The 20,380-nt window shown below is 39.9% G+C and overlaps 1 protein-coding gene across 1 annotated transcript in view; it reads right to left on the reverse strand.

The window, feature by feature from the left end:
* The window catches only part of VPS41 (VPS41 subunit of HOPS complex), a 194,601-nt gene that overhangs the window by 73,439 nt on the left and 100,782 nt on the right, over positions 1-20,380 (reverse strand). The window contains exon 8 of the mRNA XM_060108229.1: positions 1,104-1,223. Coding sequence (XP_059964212.1) covers positions 1,104-1,223 — 120 coding nt within the window. The remainder of the gene's footprint in view (positions 1-1,103; positions 1,224-20,380) is intronic.

Below are 20,380 nucleotides of genomic sequence, written 5' to 3' on the forward strand. Positions count from 1 at the left end.
CTCATATTGAGTAAACTTGAGATAAGGGAAGTACCAAAAATTAGGATCCACTTTTTCAAAGGCAGGCCTATTTTGGGTCTGTGATTATACTGAGAGTAAAAGAAAAATCAGCAATATCCTGCCCTTGTTTCATAGCAACTGGCACTTGCCCTTGGCTAACATGCAAATGGTATTTTCAAGACCACATTTCCAATGCAGCCCTTTCATTATTAAGATGCCTTTTCATTTTCTTGGCTATTCTCCATGCCTAGGGTTTCTTCCTCTAAAATAGAGTCCAGAATATGTTGGAAATTACTCTCTCATGAACACCAAAAGTAATGTAATTTCTTTACCCTCTGGGTAGGATATCAATCGCTACATGTACCTTTTAGAAATGGCAGTGGCAGGACATGGAAGCAACCTAAGTGTCCATCGACAGATGAATGGATAAAGAAGATGTGGCACATATATACAATGGAATATTACTCAGCCATAAAAAGAAACGAAATTAAATTATTTCTAGTGACGTGGATGGACCTAGAGACTGTCATACAGAGTGAAGTAAGTCAGAAAGAGAAAAATAAATACTGTATGCCAACACATATATATGGAATCTAAAAAAAAAAAGGTTCTGAAGAACCTAGGGGCAGGACAAGAGTGAAGACACAGAGAATGGACTTGAGGACACAGGGAGGGGATAGGGTAAGCTGGGACGAAGTGAGAGAGTGGCATGGACATATATACACTACCAAATGTAAAATAGATAGCTAGGGGGAAGCAGCCGCATAGCAAACGGAGATCAGCCCAGCCCAGTGCTTTGTGACCACCTAGAGGGGTGGGATAGGGAGGGTGGGAGGGAGGGAGATGCAAGAGGGAGGAGATATGGGGATATGTATATGTATAGCTGATTCACTTTGTTATAAAGCAGAAACTAACACACCATTGTAAAGCAATTATAGTCCAATAAAGATGTTAAAAAAAAAAAAGAGGGAGGAGATATGGGGATATTAAAAAAAAACAGAGAAATGGCGGTGGCAGGAAGCAGCATCCCTGCCCTTTGTCGCAGCCCTCTCTGTTCGGCTGTCCTTCTAGCTCTGAACCAGCGTTAGGGAGACCGCTTGTACCATATTATTGGCCCAGGCAATCAGATGGCCCCTCCACTTCACACTCCTTATGTTCCCTTCTCCTTCGTGCAGAACTGAAGACTTCCATCTGCTCATCCAAGACCGTTCAAACAGCAGCAACTAGGGGCAAATATCACAAAAACAGAATTTTAGAAACCAATAATCATATATCAAATTCCTTATTATTTTTGCTTGTCCATTCACCGAGTAACAAACTATTCTCAGCCTTTTAAATGTAGATTTCTAGTGGTACAAGATTTGCATTTTGGAAAGTATTCCCAGTCTATCTTTTACCCTATCGAGGACGCCGTTTAAAATGTGTTCGAGTGTTGAGGTTACTACACAGTCCAGCCACAAGATGGCACCAAAACACCAAAATTCAGGGAAAGTAATGTACGCTAGTCAAAAGATTTTTATCACAGAAAGTTGCTCAGATAGTTGACCATGAATTAATTTATTTAGTAAATTGGGAAATCAAAACCTGATAATGTTTTCCCTGAAAATAAAATATTAGCCACAGATTAAACTGCAATGATTAGAAGGGGTCTTTTACTTAACCCTAGAAAAATAATTTAACAATGACTTTTGAGCAGTAATTCATGTCATAAGAGAAATTTGCTTTAGGATTAAACTTCTATAAAAACTTCAGAGTAGCTAGGGTCTTTACTTTAATCAAAACCTCTACAACATAAATATGTAGTTCTAGAATTCACGCATTATTAAGGATACAATAAAAAAATTTTTCTTGATATATCCAATTTAAATCCTGTAAAAAAAGATCTTTATACAATATGTCACTTAATACATACAAGGTATAGTTTATACAATGTGTAACTATATAACTTTAGACATGTAATCCTGAAATATACAGTTAACCTTTTAAAAGCAATTGCTGATGAGAGATTCCATAACAGAATTTTTAAAATACCTATCATAAGCGTCAATTTCAGTTTACCTTAGTATATCCCACCCCCCAAATAGGGGAAAAAATAGGGAATAGTAGAGAGTAAATTCACCATATTTATATTTCTCACATGTCTTTCTCAATGGTTAGGCTCCTAGAGCCAGAAGCGGCAGGAAAAAAGGAAAGAAAAAAAAAACCTTAAAATTAAATAAGTGTCCACCGTCACTAATAAGCCGAGTTTAGTCAAGTGAAAATGCCAGAAATGTATAAAGTTCTCTATCATCCATGCAAGAGCAAGGTGGCCTCACAACATCCACAGGGGAGACTGGAGACAGGGCGTCTACTGAGCTCAGGTGTTCCCGTCGGATAAACACAGGACGGAGCTCCTTTACATATGCTCAACGACTTTCTAATCCAGCGCATCCTCCCCCCGCCCAGGTTCCAAGAAATCACCACCACCAGCCTCCCTGCCTCCAGCTAGTGACACTTAGGTACGGCCTCCACCTGTGATTCAGCCTCTCCCTTGGCCATGACGCAGAGAACAGAGCCAAGGCGGCCGTGGAGCGTGTGCAGCGTTTTGTGACGGGACAGCTCTGAAACTTGGGATCAGAGGTGAAAGCCTGAGAATACAACTCCTGCCACATATAAGATCACAGTTCACTAAAGACAGGTAGCTAAAGACAACTGTATTCAACATGAGGAATTGGTAAGGTCACAATGTCTGTCTTGCCTCTGTGGCCTGGGTCAGGCGGAGGGGATTGTAAGAAGTGGGCGGGGCCCGGGAGTGCTCCACAAGCACCTGTTGGAAGGGAGGATTGGCTGGACGGCCAGGGGGAGATGCACCGTGGCATCAAATTCCCCTCCCTCACCAATCCCCACCTAGAAACGGCCAACGTAGTATTAAAAGGGGAATAATCTGTACCTGGGTGAGAAAAATTAAATATGCCCTCAATTTTAAATTAGAAATTCTGTAAAACATGATAGAAAGAAGATCCCAGTGAAGGCTGTGATCCAACTCGTTACAAGAAAGAGCCCACCTCGGTCAAGTATATAGCAGAATGACACTCAGTGCGGTGGCGGCTGGAGGTGAGGGAAGTCACAGGGAAAATCTCAGGTAGGGACGCAGGGGCCTTGATCAGCACCGGCAGAGTCACACCTGAATAGCTATTCCTGCTATTGCTTGGAGACACAGCTTGGAAGAAAAAAGCAGGCAGGCTGGCACAGGAGGGCAGTTGTGCCAGTTATGTGAGGTGGGCAGTGCCTGTAGAAAGTTACCTTAATAAATACAGAAAGCAAGCTTTAACAAAAATACAGCACTTCCCTGCTGCACCAATGATGACATTCTTTGGTAGCTGTTTTCCCAACAGACACTGTGTTCAGCAAAAATGAAAACATAAAACTTCCTTCTCCCACTACTGTCCAGAGTAAAAGATGTGGAAACGTTCTCACAAAGTCTACAGACAACTTCACAGCCGCTTCTAGTAAATATGAGCTAACAAGAAGAAAAACTAGCAATATGGAAAAATACACTATTTGAAAACAATAAAACTTGTCTAGGGAATAAGATAAAATCTTCCACTCCTGACACATGAACAAGACATTCCGTAAAGCAGAGAAGAATTTTACAAATAATTCTCCTTATTCTCAGGTGACAAGAAAATTAAGCAAGAAATTAATAACAAAGGATAAGAAGAGCAAAACAGAAAAAAAAACTTAAATAAAAAAATACTCTCTCTCCTTGGGTAAAAGAGGAAATCGGGGCTTCCCTGGTGGCACAGTGGTTGAGAGTCTGCCTGCCAGTGCAGGGGACATGGGTTCGAGCCCTGGTCTGGGAGGATCCTACGTGCCGCGGAGCAACTAGGCCCGTGAGCCACAACTACGGAGCCTGCGCGTCTGGAGCCCGTGCTCCGCAACAAGAGAGGCCGCGACAGTGAGAGGCCCGTGCACCACGATGAAGAGTGGCCCCCGCTCGCCCCAACTAGAGAAAGCCCTCACACAGAAACGAAGACCCAACACAGCCAAAAAAATAAATAAAAAGAGGAAATCGAACTGCAACCAGAGCACTTGGAAAATGAAAATACAAATAGCACAAACCTAAACTTTAGGGAATGTAATCAAAGTTGTAAACAAGGGTAAGTCCATAGCTCTCAAAGTTAATAGTGAACAAAAACAGATGTGTGTGTACTAGCTACACAGCAAAAACAAAATACTTTATTGAGGGAGAGAGAAGGAGAACTAAATAAATGGAAAGATATATTACGTTATTGGATGATAAGACTCAAAATTCTCACTGAAGAGCTTAAGTCTTACGAAGTTAACCTACGATTTTAATGCAAACCCAAAGAAAATCCCAAAGGAATTTTTTCTAGAGCTTCCAAAATGCTATGAATTCATTTGAAAATATGTGAGAATAACAAGAATTTTTTTTTTTTAATTAAGCAATTTGGGGGTGGGGCTGTGGATGTGCCCTGCCAGGCAGTAAAACGTTATATGAAAGTAACACCCCAAACAGTATACCAGTGGTCTCGGAATTGACAGGTGAAGGAAAAAGGAAAGAAAAAAACTGACAAAGATGAACCAAAATGATAAGGTCAGACACTGGGGGCAGGGACATGGCTGTCTGTGTGTGTATGTAGGACCCACAATCTTTCTGGAGGGTCCTTTAGCATTATGGGCTCAAAGCTTTAAAAATGTCCCCAGGAAGTCCTAGCCTAGAAATTTATGCTAACGAGTGATCTGATAAGTGAGTAAAGAGTTATGTAAAGTTATTTATAATGGCCAGAAATAGACTGAGTAAAATGTAGTAGAGCTAGACAGCTGAAGAGTATACATTCATTTTTAAATGATTTTATTTATGGACTCTTATTAACAGAAAAAGAGGTTCAGGGCATATTAAATAAAAAAGCAGATTGCAAAACAGGATTAAATATGATGACTTTTAAATAAAATATGAATGTGTATCCACATATTAAAATCTGAAAGACACATTACAAAGTAATCATAATTAATTCCAGAAAGAGGTGACAGGCGATTTTATATTATTTCTATTTTATAATTATTTCGCATGGCACATGTGAATTATTTTTTATAATGTTAATATGCGGATGAAAATCCATTCTCTAATTTTTATAGTCAGGATAATTTAGGGGAATATTTGAAATAAAACTATCAAAAAGTTCACTGGAACTTGAAGGAATGTTTGCAGCATCCTGACTATGCGTTAGAATTAATTCACATAAACTGTACCTATTTTTTAAATAAAACATTCAACTTTAGAAAATGTTAATAAAGTCCTGTTGTAATTCCAATTCAAATCAAACTCACTCCACTCCATCCTTTCTGCTGTGGTCAGTGTGCTTTCAGTTATAGAATGAAGCCGAGGCCGCCAGCCTCCTTTGTCTCCTGCTCTAGCTCCAAGGGAAGCTTCCAGCAGAGGGCAGGAAGAAAAGGAGAGAATGCTGAATTCAGTCTGAGTTTTCAGAGTTCTATTACAATAAACCTTATGTAACCTGCTCTGACACAAATCAAAGGAGCAAAGGAGCTTCTCCCTTATTTTTATAATTCGGACGGCGGCATCAGTGGTACCCATTCTGTGCCACTGATGGGTACTCAAAAACAGGAGGTGGGGGGCAGCTAATATCCTAGCTTCTGTAAATGAAATAAATTTTAACGAATTTACATTACAATTTTAGACACGATTCATGTTATTTTTCCCATATCTTTGAAACAGCGGTAGTTTCATCACTTTATATTTGAAAACTAAGAAATTTACATTTTATATAAATTTTATATAAGTTTATATTGGAAAACTAAACAAACAGCCTTAAATATATTAGAGAGGACCATCATTTTGGAGAATTCTTCCGTAAGTCAAAATAACTTCCCCCTGATTTCTTGGTTCTACATACGTCTTACAGTCATGCTGGTTCTGAGTCATGGGATCACGAGCACCATTTTATAACTAGTTCACTGAGATCATGTATTTTCTTCTCATCTTCCTAGCAGACTGCAAATCCATCGGGGAGAGAAACCACATCTTATACGTACTTTACTAGACACACAGGAATAACAAATATTAGATACTGAGTAGGCTTTCCTAGGTCTGCAAGTCTTATTCTTTCCTTTGTGGTCCATACACACAATGTATTTGCTACAGGAAGAGCTGTGTGATTCCCAAATCCTCCAGTTACTTGGCCCATCTTTAGTTAGTAAGGTCCCTACACTATTTCAGACACATTGGCATCTGCCCTAATCTCAAAACTCTACAGGAAAAGGACCCTGAGACTGATTCATCCAAGGAAAACATCTGTACCTTGAGAAAGGGCTCACTTATTCTGACTCTTATGTCCTACTCCTGAAATGCTGGTCTCTTTCCCTTTGCTCAACGCCAGAGGATATAATTTGTGTACAAGTTGTCAAAAATTTGCAAAGTCCTTTGAAGGTGAGTCCTCCCCTAACTGCAGCCCCTTGATTTCAGGGATGTCCACTGGCCTCCCATTTGGCCTGAGCAGTGATCCCCGGAATGGGTTTGACTGCCTCCTCCAGGGCTCTCTGGACCGTCACAGGGCCCACTTCTCCCGGCCGTTCCCTCGCCCAGCCTGCCTCTCGCCTCTATGTTACCTGCCTGACCCCTTGAAGCATTTATTTCTGCCTTCCCTCTCCACTCCACTTAATTCTTTTTTTTTTATTTTTATATTGGAGCATAGTTGATGAACAATGTCGTGTTAATTTCAGGTACACAGCAAAGTGATTCAGTTATACATACATGTGTATCTATTCTTTTTCAAAGTCTTTTTCCATTTAGGTTATTACAGAACATTGAGCAGCGCTCCCTGTGCTATACAGTCGGTCACTGTTGGTTGTTTACTTTAAATATAGTACTGGTACGTGTCAATCCCAAACTCCCAATTCACCTAATTCTTTACTTATAAGTCCTATTTCCTAATCCACACATAGTATAAAACCTTAAACGTCAGCTAGTAATTATGGAATTATTCCCATTACTGTCCTTTGAAACTCTCCATGTACAACCATGCTGTACATACAGGATTGGATGGATAACATTCTATAAGACATACAGTTTCAGACAGGAGGGGTCAGGATTTTTCCATCCTAATCTATGGGCATTTCAGGCAGAAACACACTAACTGGCAGGAATGCCAAAGAAAGCTCTGTTTCGTCAAGTTAAGACGAGACAATCTGCTTTTCTTACACACATTCTACGCTAATTTAACTACCACAAAACTATCTGCCTGTATTTCACTGACATTTAATAAAATCCATTTCTTTCTTGCAGCCATAAAACTGCCTAGAGACCTACTGAGCACGAATCTTCTACAAAGCATTTTAGAGGGGAAGCCATTGGGTGAACTACCCTTAAAAGCAGCTGGTTAATTTATCTGGTTCATCTTCCACATCCTGTAATACTGAGTTGTCATTATCACAATACTGAGAGCAATTTAAGCTCAATGGGAGCTAAGTACATAGAGAAGAAAAACTGTTTCCAAGAGGTCTGCTTTTTGTTGGAGAAAGTATTTTAGGGCTTTATTTCCCATAAATCCACATTCTGGCAGTCAGCACTCTCAGTACTTATATTTCAATAGGAGCCCTCAGATCCTCAGCAATATACTTTATTCTCCTATGTTTTGTGCTGATAAATCTATCTAGAACTTTCCTGCACCACATCCCAGCATCTCCCACACATGGGCATGATTCCTATTGGGCTGTAATAAAGCTGCCAGTTCTGGTAGCCTAACACCCGTCACTACCCATCACCATTCTTCCCTCATGGAGGAAAGGGAGGGTGATTGGCCCTTTGTTAATCACTTTGTGATCTTCCAAGTATATAAATCACTTGAGTCCTTCAGGCTCCCTAAACACCAGCATCACTTCTTGCTCTGAGTCTGGGGTCTAATAAGCCCATGGGCAAGGGTGTTCCACCAGGAAGGATCGAGAGGCTTGGAGAAAACAGACTCCACAAAAGACAAAATGCTTGATCAGAGAAGATGCTGGAGTGTGAGATAATAAAACAGAGAAATAGTGAAAGAAACGCAAAACCCAGCAAGTTAAAATATGCCAAATAAGACTGTCCCAGTAAAAATAGACACAGGGTGTAATGATGGGGAGGACTTGTCACAGAAGGATTTTAAAATCCAAGATTGGAAGAGATTAGGGATAAAATTGAAAAAGTCAAGAGGGCAAGTAAAAAAAAATTAGTGAGCATGGAGTAGAGCTGGGATGGTAGCTGGCTGCTGACAGCAGATAGGAGTCTTGAATCTTGATGGAGACAGAAGTGACCGAGAAGAAGCCCACAGAGCAGAGAACACCTTTGTCCTGCTTCCTGCTTTGGCTCAGTACCAAAGTTTAAAACACACAGCCTTTCTAAACACCATTGAGAGAGAACTTAAAACATGTAGGAAGAAAACAGGGATTTCCCAAATATATTACTGCTTTCAATTCAGTGGTTATTTCCTGCATCCCCTTTCCCAAAAGGTGAGTCAACACGTTTAAAAGCAGTTAAACACAGGCCAGATACTGTTACCAGAGAAAGTCTCTCTGTACACAGATGGATTTCCAGAGGCCACCTCACAGGGTATTTGCTTCCAAGCAATATCTGAATAAACACAACTAAAATACAACACAGGTTTTGGACAAATCCTTGAAGTTAACTATTCCTGTGAAAACTATGTAGCCAGATATATGCTTTGAAATTTAAAAAAACACCATATCAACGTAAGGTAACAGTCAATTTAGTGACCAAGAAATACAAGCTATGGGTTCAAGGTGAACCAAAGAAGTTAAACATAAGAAATGCTGCTTAGGGGCTTCCCTGGTGGCGCAGTGGTTGAGAGTCCGCCTGCCGATGCAGGGGACACGGGTTCGTGCCCTGGTCCGGGAAGATCCCACATGCCGCGGAGTGGCTGGGCCCGTGAGCCATGGCTGCTGAGCCTGTGCGTCCGGAGCCTGTGCTCCCCAACGGGAGAGACCACAACAGTGAGAGGCCCGTGTACCGCAAAAAAAAAAAAAAAAAAAAAAAAAAGAGATGCTGCTTAGGAGCAGTCCCTTTATATTAAAGAAAAACAAAAAACAAAACAAAACAAAAAAACCCACACAAAAACAAACAAAAAACTAGCAATGACAGAGAGATATATATCTATGTGTCTACTTGCCCATCTATATGGGTTTAGCAGTCAACTGTAGCCAGCATGTGAGGCAGACTCCTATTCAAACTAGCAATCTGCAGTTTCTTCATATGCAACTCACAATTCTAAATGGGATTCCAGAAACGAATGGGGCATTTAAAAAATAGTTTTACCACTAAAAACAAAACAAACAAGCAAGCAAACAGAAAACCTTCCAGGTGGGTCCTGCAGACTTAATAGAGCTGGTTGTTCATGTCAAACACCTTGGGTCTGTTTTTCAGTTTGCAGCTGTCTAAGGGTCTGTTTCCTGGGGCTGGCTTCAAGGTTGGACCCCCTGCCCCGCTAAGAGTAGAGAAAACACAAAAGCCATCCACTGGGTGATGAAACGAATTGATGTTCTGTGCAATGAACAAATATCTCTAATTTTAACTACGCATAATCTCAATCGTAGACGACTTGGGGAGATCTCTGCACAGCAAGGTTATGAAAAAGAAACACAAAACTGCTAAGTCTTGAATAAGATAAAGCGTCACCTGAACACACAGGTTTATGGATCTGAACAAGCACTTCACTCAATGCAAAGTAAAGCAAAAGGGAACCAGCAAGGACCTACTCTATAGCCCAGGGAACTATACTCAATATTTTGTAATAACCTATAAGGGAAAAGAATCTGAAAAAGAATATGTACACACACACATATATACATGTATATATAATGGAATCGCTGTGCTGTACACCTGAAACGAACACAATATTGTAAATCAACTATACTTCAAGTAAAAAAAAAACAAAACAAAGTGAAGCAAAAGGGGGAAAGTAAAGATCGGGACCCTGCCTACAGAAGAAACCAAGTGAAATGAACCTGCTTTTAACTGGGCACCGTGGCTTGTCTTTGAGAGCCTCCAAGGAAGCAGCAGGACAGATGGTTTGGGGGCAGACTCACATCTACGGAGTGGAGTATAGTCGTCTCCTTTGTACATGGTTCAGCATCTACTCTAAAGCCTCATTATGACTCCTATATAAGGCCTCCCTAGAACAAGAATAATTATTCCAGGTTTAGCTAAAATTGGAGAAAAGGCTGCAGGCTATTCAGTAAACAGCAATAATTTGTGCTCAAACTGACAATAAATATCAAACGGACAGTCGTCAATTGTCCTGGCTTCTAGGGTAATAGTAAAAGCTGCCCCGAGCTAAGAATACAACCAGAGAAATCACAAAGGAAGAGATATAAGTGACTGGTAAATAATAATGCTCAAAATCACTAATAATTCAAAGAAGTTACAAAACAACACATTGGAATCTCTTTCTATGTATATCAAATTGGCAGGCTGATACGGTGAAACGGTTCCTCTAACACAGATGGTGTAAATCAGTATGTTTTCTGGAATGTACCTTTACTTGGCAGTTATGTATCCAAAGCCTAAAAGATAATCATAATCTTTGACCCAGTAATTCTAATCGTAAGAAGCAGTGCTAGGAAAACATTCAGAAGCACAGACAAAAGTTCACGCCCAAAGATTTCTAGCTTCATTACAGCGTGATTTATGCTAACCCCAAACTGGATACAACCTAATGGTCCAATAATATGAGAATGATTAAGAAAAGTAAATAGACCCACAGGATGGAATATTATGTAACCATTAAAGAACATCTGAGCTAAGATTAGACTTCAATAATGTAGGGAATTTCATATGATTTACAATGCTAAGTTGAAAACAACAAAAAAGAGTTGGGATTACTTTATACATTCTTTTATTATTGCTTTTTATTATTATAAAAGGCATGTTTTCTACCAAAAAAAAAAGCAGAAAAAAAGCCAGTGAAGACCAGAAAGAACACTAATAATCCTGCCCAGATATTGTTAATAATATATGTTCATATTATTAATATTGTTAATAATTTGGTATACAGCTTTCCAAGAAATTGCTCCACCAGACATTTATATTTCTACCCAAAAAACGAAATCAGACCATACACATATTTTCATAAAGTACCTCAAAATAGAAGGCATCGAGCAAACGTTGGGCATTTTATTTGTCACAACGAAGGAAGAGAAAAAAAGCTGGCCTGCAGGAACTGGCCTGCCATTCGTGTTCTCGGGGTGAATATAAACAATGTCACAGAACACCAACATCAGACAAGGCCCCGTGACCAGGAGATGGGGACAAAACCAGGACTACTCCATAATCATATCTGAACACTGACAGGATATCAATGCTTTCCAAGCCACAGAAATGACCAGACACCTCCCTATCCTGGCTAAAAGGAGAGACTGCTGCTTCTTTATCAACATGTCGTTAGCCTTCATTTGGTCTGTCCTCCTTCCAGATAGGATGTATTAAGATACCCAGGGGTGGAATTACTCTGACGGCACTGGGTCCAGAGCAAAGTTCTGCTTCCTTAAACCCTCCCCAGACCATCTTTCATCAGCCCAAATCCTGTAATGCCCTCTTTCTAATACACCCTCTTCCTCATGCCTGGTGGGTGTGTTCCGGAGATCTTTGGGCACTGACACAGCTAATTCACCTTGTTAGATGTTGATTTTGTTCAAATTTGCACTGTTACAAACATCAAAGAGGAATACTGGCTGAAAATGAATTAGAAAATTGAGAGGGATCAAACAAACAATTGGGGGGGGGAAAGCCCCAAATGCTTAAAGACAAAGGACTGCAAAATTACCCCAACAGTGCTATATACATACATATACACATACACATATTTTTTCCTCTCAAAAGACTGGGAATACTCATTTTCCTACCAAATCACCATTCTGACTAATGGTCTTATGGGTTAACTGCTTTCTACCAGCAGCATTCCTCCTATCTCCTTTTGGAAACGGACCACCATTCCTGAAATCCAGATTCTACATGCTCACAGCACCTTACGTGGACCCTCTAACTGAGCTGTGCTCAAGAGGCAGAACTATTCACGCCAAATAGCCCTGTGAAATGACTGTGGTGTAGTCTGTACTGGTGACACCAACTTATAAGTGCAGTAACTGTGACCCCTTGCTATAGAGCCTTGTCTTAAAAAAAAGGGGGGGGAAGGGAAAAACTTCTCAAGGTTAATGACAGTTATTTATATAGCCTTATCTTTTTAAAAATTTTATCTTATTTTTTTTTTGCAGTAGAGTTGATTTACAATGTGTTAGTTTCAGGTGCACAGCAAAGTGATTCAGTTTTATATATATATATATATATATATATATATATATATATACACACACACACACATATACTTTTTCATACTGTTTTTCATTATATGTTATTTAAGGATAATGAATATAGTTCCCTGTGCTCTACAGCCTTATTTTAAAAAGAGAGAGAGGGGCTTCCCTGGTGGCGCAGTGGTTGAGAGTCCGCCTGCCGATGCAGGGGACATGGGTTCGTGCCCCAGTCCAGGAGGATCCCACATACCGCGGAGCGGCTGGGCCCGTGAACCATGGCCGCTGAGCCTGCGAGTCCGGAGCCTGTGCTCCGCAATGGGAGAGGCCACAGCGGTGAGAGGCCTGCGTACTGCAAAAAAAAAAAAAGAGAGAGAGGGGCTTCCCAGTGTTAATGACAGTCCATTGGTACTAAACCCCACAAAAAACCATAATGAGCATACTAAACCAAACAATGATTCTTGCAGAGGAAATAACTATTCTAAATACTTAAGAACAGCCACAGCATTCTCAACATGCAAAGGAAGATATTTTCAGCACGGAGCAAAGGATGGTTTGATTGCTCTAGGAAGACAGGTGGTAAAGCTTATCATCAGAATCCAGGGGGAAGCCGCAAACAATATGGAAATATTACACATGGAAAAGTTAGTTGAACTCATTAAAGAAAAAAGGTTTCTGTTCTCACCAGCCTTTTTTTTGTTTTTTTCTTTTTTCTTTTTCTTGCAGTACGCGGGCCTCTCACTGCCGTGGCCTCTCCCGTTGCGGAGCACAGGCTCCGGATGCGCAGACTCAGCAGCCATGGCTCATGGGCCCAGCCACTCCGCGGCATGTGGGATCCTCCTAGACCGGGGCATGAACCCGCGTCCCCTGCATCAGCAGGCGGACTCTCAACCACTGCACCACCAGGGAAGCCCCTCACCAGCCTTTTGATGGCTATGAAACATGGGGGATTACTGAAGAAAATGCAGTTGCCATGGATCCATCTCCAGGATGTTGGGAGCTCTATATATCAACATCAAAAAAGCAACTGATGTTTGAGACAAATGCACTTAACTCTGAAAGCAAGGAACAACGTCTGTTTCTGACACTGAAAATGATTTCTATTTTAAGACCTAGATTTCAATTTTTAGCTTCAACCAGTACAGCACAGAGAGAAAACCCCACCAAAATATACTTTTACAATATGGCTATTTTACAACTTGGCTTTACATTCCTAAGAAATATTTGTAAAGGTTACATTGTGCTTTACTTCCTATTGGTGGTTTTTAATCAGTTTTGGTATGTATACAGCATGAGATGAATTTCTAGGAATGGAACCACAATTTATAACACGGTGCCTAGAAGAAATGAAGGTGTTTCTTTACGATGGTTCTACATACAACCACTAGGACATAAATTTGGTGGTTGCCTGGGAAGTAACGTGTAAGAAAAGTTTGCATGTAGAAAACTGCCTAAGATCAAGCATCTGATCGCCTGCAGAAGAATTCTGAAGATCCACTGGTCAGCGGACTGGGCAGCATAACTGATGTCAAATCCTTTTTGAGGAAAAACAACAAGGTCCTAATGTATAGCACAGGGAACTATATTCAATATCCTGTGGATAAACCAGAATGAAAAAGAATATATATAACTGAATCACTTTGTTGTACAGCAGAAATTAATACAATATTGTAAATCAACTATACATCAATAAATTAAGGGACTTCCCTGGTGGCGCAGTGGTTAGGAATCCGCCTGCCAATGCAGGGGACACGGGTTCAATCCCTGGTCCAGGAAGATCCCACATGCCGCAGAGCAACTAAGTCCATGCGCCACAACTACTGAGCCCACAGGCCACAACTACTGAAGCCCGCAAACTCTAGGGCCCGCATGCTGCAACTACTGAGCTGGCGTGATGCAGTTACTGAAGCCCGTGTGCCTAGAGCCCGTGCTCCGCAACAAGAGAGAAGCCACTGCAATGAGAAGCCTGCACACCGCAACAAAGAGTAGCCCCCACTCGCCGCAACTAGAGAAAGCCCATGCACAGCAATGAAGACCCAACGCAGCCAAAACTTAAAAAAAAAAATAATTAATTTTTAAAATTTTTTTAATTAAAAAAGCCTTTGTGACCCCAAGAACCCCATTTTCCATCTGACCAGGAGACAAGCAAACATATAAGGAAGCACCTCTACGTTTCACACTCAGTGGTCATAGTAGCTCGCTGGGCTGTCTAAATTCTAAAAAGATTTGCATTATTACAAAAAGCTGCTCCATGGCATCCTCTTCCAAAAAGAATCCAAAATGCAATTTGTTTTTTGCCAATCATTTTCAGACACTGAGAAGCTAGCTGATGCATCTACATCTGTCCTTCAGGTAAAATTTGCCATAAGCCTTCAGCCCCAAACAGTGAAGCGCTTTTTCTCATTTCATGCACGCAGGTCCTTACCTCGTTTGCTGACTGACGTTTTCCAGCTTACAAAGCAAGCTGTCCCTGCGGCTAAAATGAGGGGACCTGGCCCACCACAATGCCAAACAGCTGACTCCCTCGTTTCGAAAAATGAACTCTGCTGCAAACTGCATCACGACAATTTAATAATTTGTCAAAGGAGGAGAATCAGTTATTATGAAGTGTATTTCAGAGTTCAAAGGTAAAGATCGTAGGGAGCTCAAGTTTATCTGCTGACAGAGAAAGTTGAGTAATTAAAAAAAAAACAAACCCAGACAAGATCTGCTTTGCAGACTTATTTCTCAAAGAGATACCTCATTGCTATGCTCATGCATTCTAATTCTTGCTATACAAGGAGGTTACACTTAAAAAAAAAAAATCCATCGATTCTCATGTTTTAAAGCTCTCTCCAATGGCACTCTTAAGAGACGTGCTTTTCCTTTTCTTTTTTTCAACATGAAAACAAAACAGAATTAAGAATAAGCTTTTTTTTTTTTTTTTGCGGTACGCAGGCCTCTCACTGCTGTGGCCTCTCCCGTTGCGGAGCACAGGCTCCGGACGCACAGGCTCAGTGGCCATGGCTCACGGGCTTAGCCGCTCCGCGGCACGTGGGATCTTCCCGGACCGGGGCACGAACCCGTGTCCCCTGCATCGGCAGGCGGACTCTCAACCACTGCGCCACCAGGGAAGCCCAAGAATAAGCTTTTTATGCTCATGTGTGAAGCACCGGAGTCCATAAATCCAGCTATGACATTCAACTACTAAGAAGTTACCTTAAAAACCTAAAATAAAAGATTATGCCACACAGAACTATTGCCTCCTCTTCCCTAGTCCTGGGTGGATAAGGAGCTCTCTCCAAAGACCTAAGAAGCTAGAACCTTAAAAAGGAAGTATCGGGCTTCCCTGGTGGCGCAGTGGTTGAGAGTCCGCCTGCCGATGTAGGGGACACGGGTTCGTGCCCTGGTCTGGGAAGATCCCACATGCCGCGGAGCGGCTGGGCCCGTGAGCCATGGCTGCTGAGCCTGTGCGTCCGGAGCCTGTGCTCCGCAACGGGAGAGGCCACAACAGTGAGAGGCCCGCGTACCACAAAAAAAAAAAAAAAAAAAAAAAAAAGGAAGTATCAACACGTGTCAAACTGCAGTTTCAGGTTTTTCTGCTACATGGCTGTTTTATGGAACTATTCTGAAATGTATCTTCTGATTACTTTTAAAGAAATATTTTTCCAGGAATCAAAATTTCTCAACAAATCAAATCAACTAAAATATTAAATTAGACATCTCTGTCAAATTTTCTTATGAAATGATACCATGAATATCTCACTGTAGGACATCCAATTTTCCTATTCCGCTTCTGTGGTCGCTGTGCTGCTTTCATCATTGTTTACAGAAGTTGGCATACAATTCCTAGATGCATTTAGCTGTCAGTCTAAGTAAGATCAGTGTTCTTAAGGGTTAAGAATGCCTTAAGAATGCCTTTATTCCACCTTACACCTTCATTTGGCTAGTCTTTGCTCCAATTTTTTTTAAGATTAAATTATTTCTTAAAGGCAGAAGGTCATTACCTCTCAGTTACATGATATTTGTCTTTGCTCTTTTTTCCCCTATATGGTCTGCCATCTACTCTAAACAGGGAGGTCTTGGTATCTGCAATGTATGATTATTGCAAGTTTATCACCATTTGCTAAATGCTGGACTCTTCAAACTAGCTCTGCTTAGTTTATGGCGCTGGTTGAAAACTGCAGTTAAATGATCAGAGTTGCGATTGGGCCAACACAGTCTTTGTTCTTCTCATTTATCAAAGGAACAAAATGCCATAACTCGGTTATAAGGGGAAAAAATGAGGTCCTCCTAAAAATTTGCTAACACCCTAAAAAAGAAAAGAATCTTTTCACAATAGTATCTGTTTCTTAATGTCACCTTCCAAAAAGCCTTTCTCTTAGTTTTTAAAATCAAAGGTGCATTCCTTAATGAAATCAGAAATATTTCCTGAAATATCTTCAACTAAATAAACCTATTTTAAAACAAACAAAACACGCAAATGCCAAAAACCATGTAGCGGAAGTGATCTTTAAAAGTACATACCATACACATACATAAGGAAGAAATCTCTCCGGAGATTTCTGCAAAGCACACCAAGCTGGTGCATGTTTTGGAAATCTCTGGTTATTTAACCCTGTACAAAGAAGTCACTATAGTTTATTGATTAAACACTAATTTTTACTACTCACTAAATACATATTTACACAATAAACTTTAATGAATCCAGAGAAATCAGTCAATAGTTTGTACGTTACAAGTCCCTGAATAGAGGGCACATTTACATACCAATGTTTCTTAAGCCTTTAACGTAAGTAGGAAAAATTATAATGGCCTTTAATTTTATTATATTTTTAACTGAAGTAGGTGTACAGCAAAGTGATTCAGTTATACATATATATTTATCTATTCTTTTTCAGATTCTTTTCCCTTATAGGTTATTATAAAATACTGAGTCGAGTTCCCTGTGCTATACAGTAGGTCCTTGTTGGTTATCTATTTTATATATAGTAGTGTGTATATGTTAATCCCAAACTCCTGACTTATCCCTCCCCCTCTCCTTTCCCCTTTGGTAACCATAGTTTGTTTTCTATGTCTGTGGGTCTATTTCTGTTTTGTAAGTAAGTTCATTTGTATCATTTTCTTAGATTCTACATATAAGCTATATTATAATGATATCTGTCTGGCTTACTTCACTTAGTACGAGAATCTCTAGGTCCATGTTGCTGCAAATGGCATTACTTCGTTCTTTTTTATGGCTGAGTAATATTCCATTGTATATATATATACCATATCTTCTTTATTCATTCATCTCTCGATGAACATTTAGGTTGCTTCCATGTTTTGACTACTGCTCACAGCAGCATTATTCATAATCGTCAAAAGGTGGAAACAACCCAAATGTCCATCAACTGATAAATATTTAAATAAAATATTTAAATAATAATTAAATATTGCTAAATAAAATATGATATATCCATATGATGAAATGTAATTTGGCCATAAAAAGGAATGAAGTACTGATACATGCTACAACATGGATGAACCTAGAAAACTAATGAAAGAAGTCAGACATAAAGGCCACATACTTATTGTATGATTCCATTTACATGAAATACCCAGAATTTATATGAAATATCCAGAACAGGCAAATTTATAGAGAAGTGAAATACATTAGTGGTAGCTTGGGGCTGGGAAGTGGGGGAAGGGGAATATGGAGTAACTGCTAATGGGGACGAGGTTGGAATGATGAAAATGCTCTAAAATTAGATTATGGTGATGGTTGCACAACTCTGTAAATATACTAAAAACCATTGAATTGTACACTCTAGTTTTTTGGCTGTGCCGCGCAGCATGCGGCATCTTAGTTCCCCGACCAGGGGTGGAACCTGCGCCCCCTGCAGTGAAAGCGTGGAGTCTCAACCACAGGACCAGCAAGGAAGTCCCTGAATTGTACACTTTAAACTAGTGAACTTTATGGTATGCAAATTACATATCAATAAAGCTATTAAAAAATCTAAAAGAGATGACAATATCATTTACATTGACATGTGGAATCCTCTGATTCTTCACTTCAAAATATCACACATATACTTTTATCAAGCTCAATATCCGAAGTCCTTTATACAATATACTAACCCTTTGGTGTGTGTTTTTTCTTTTAAATTATTTTAATCCAGAAATTCTAACAATATCATTTTTTTAAAACTTTTTCACCAGATGACCTGAAATGTTTTAAATTTATATACACATAATTAAACATCTTTTTGTGCTTGGGAAGAAATATCTACCCATGCATTTCTGGAGAAGTGAACAGGAAAAAAGGAGAAAAGACAATGCTGTCTCTTAGAACAGTGAACACAGAAGAACTTGTCAAGCAGTCAGTGATAACCAAAAAGATGAACCAAATCTCTGATGTTCTTGCCTGTTCAGCATTCAGTGAATTCTACTTATTTTACTGCTATTCACAAGGTAGTCTTCGTATAAATTCCAACTTCTCTCCATATGACCTTGCCAGCACTTGGATGCTGGACTACTCTGTCGTCCATATAATTACTCATGTATCTACTCAACAAGCTTTGGCCCAAACAGCTACATTCACAAGGTCCTTCCTACAGATGTTTGTAAATCATGTCAAATGCTAAGTAGAAGGATGGAGAACATGAAATTGACACAGTTAACCCAGGCATCCTGCAGGTTGACAAGACATTCATGTAGCAAAACTACTGTGGCAAACTACATCAGACTATAGGTATCCTTCACAGTATAAAAGCAATTATTAACCTCCATCAATAAGCTGATTATTAAGAACACACACCAACACATCAGGAAAATCCCAAAGTATGAGTTTGAGTCCACTTGGACATCACTCATATTATCTCTAATATGTTCTTTCATACCAATACCTTCAAAAAATAGGGGACAACTGTAAAATCTCTAACTTCTGAAACTGGAAAGCTAGAACTCAAAACTGCATCCCCACTAGGGAAATACTTCAACCAAAGTGATTTATCAATATTTTAAGTTATCAACATTTTATGAGAGATTGCTCTTAAGAAGGCAACAGATCTTTTAGAAAGCAGATACTCCAGCCCCAGTCAAACCTTCAGATGAGTGCAGCCCTGGGCAAAAAATAGACTGAAAATCTCACAAGAGACCCTGAGCCAGAGCCATACAGGAAAGTCACTCTTTAATTTCTGACCTGTGAGATAATGAAAGTTTGTTGTTTTAGGCCACGTAAACAAAAAAACACAATGAATTCAGCATTCTTTATCCCCACTGAGTTTTAAATAAAAATGCCTGGGTTTAAATTATACTGTCACCTACAAATTGGCACTTGCTATTTACCTCTACAAGGATTAAATTAAGAGCCACTGTGGCAGCTGACCGTCAACACTCTCTGAAAGGAGTTCAGGGTGGAGATCAGAAATCAGGCACTCTGTGCTCTGGGTTAAAAAAAAAAAAAAAAAAAAAAAAAACTGGCAGAACAGGTCTTCAGATAGTTAGATATTTTCAGGAGCCAATTTTATGAGCCCAATTCTTGCATCTCCTCATATCTAGAAAAACACTAAAATCCTTCATGGAGACGTCTGCTCCTTCAGTAACCTTCATGAGACTAGTAGAAAAATATGTGCAAAAAATGTGTGCTTGACTGCATGGACTCCCCCTTCACCAAAATCACATATATACTGACCTTCCGCCCTACCTCTTTGGAGCAGTTCCTCAGAGCTATCTGAAATGCTGTCTCCCGGGCTATAGCCCTCATTTTGCCCCAGATAAAACTTAACTCACAACTCTCACGTTGTGCATTTTTTTTCAGTCGACAACAGCTAAGTGAATTCATGCTCTATCTCACATAAAATTTCCTAACTAGAAAAGTACTTAGTAAAGAAATACTTTAACAAGAGGAATTTTAAAGTTACTCTTTCCTGAGGCCAACAAAGACAAGTAAGGTAGCTATTTCTTTCAGGAGTGAATTAGCTGCAGGTCTAAGATAAAGTTAGTTTAAATCTGTAATTCCCACTGATTAATTCTATAGACATTCTATGAATGCCCTATCATTCTATGAAGCTGCTGACCAAGGGAAAAAGACAGATAACTACTACAG

The sequence above is a fragment of the Mesoplodon densirostris genome, chromosome 9, assembly GCF_025265405.1.
Source record: "Mesoplodon densirostris isolate mMesDen1 chromosome 9, mMesDen1 primary haplotype, whole genome shotgun sequence".
In the NCBI taxonomy this organism is placed as follows: Eukaryota; Metazoa; Chordata; class Mammalia; order Artiodactyla; family Ziphiidae; genus Mesoplodon; species Mesoplodon densirostris.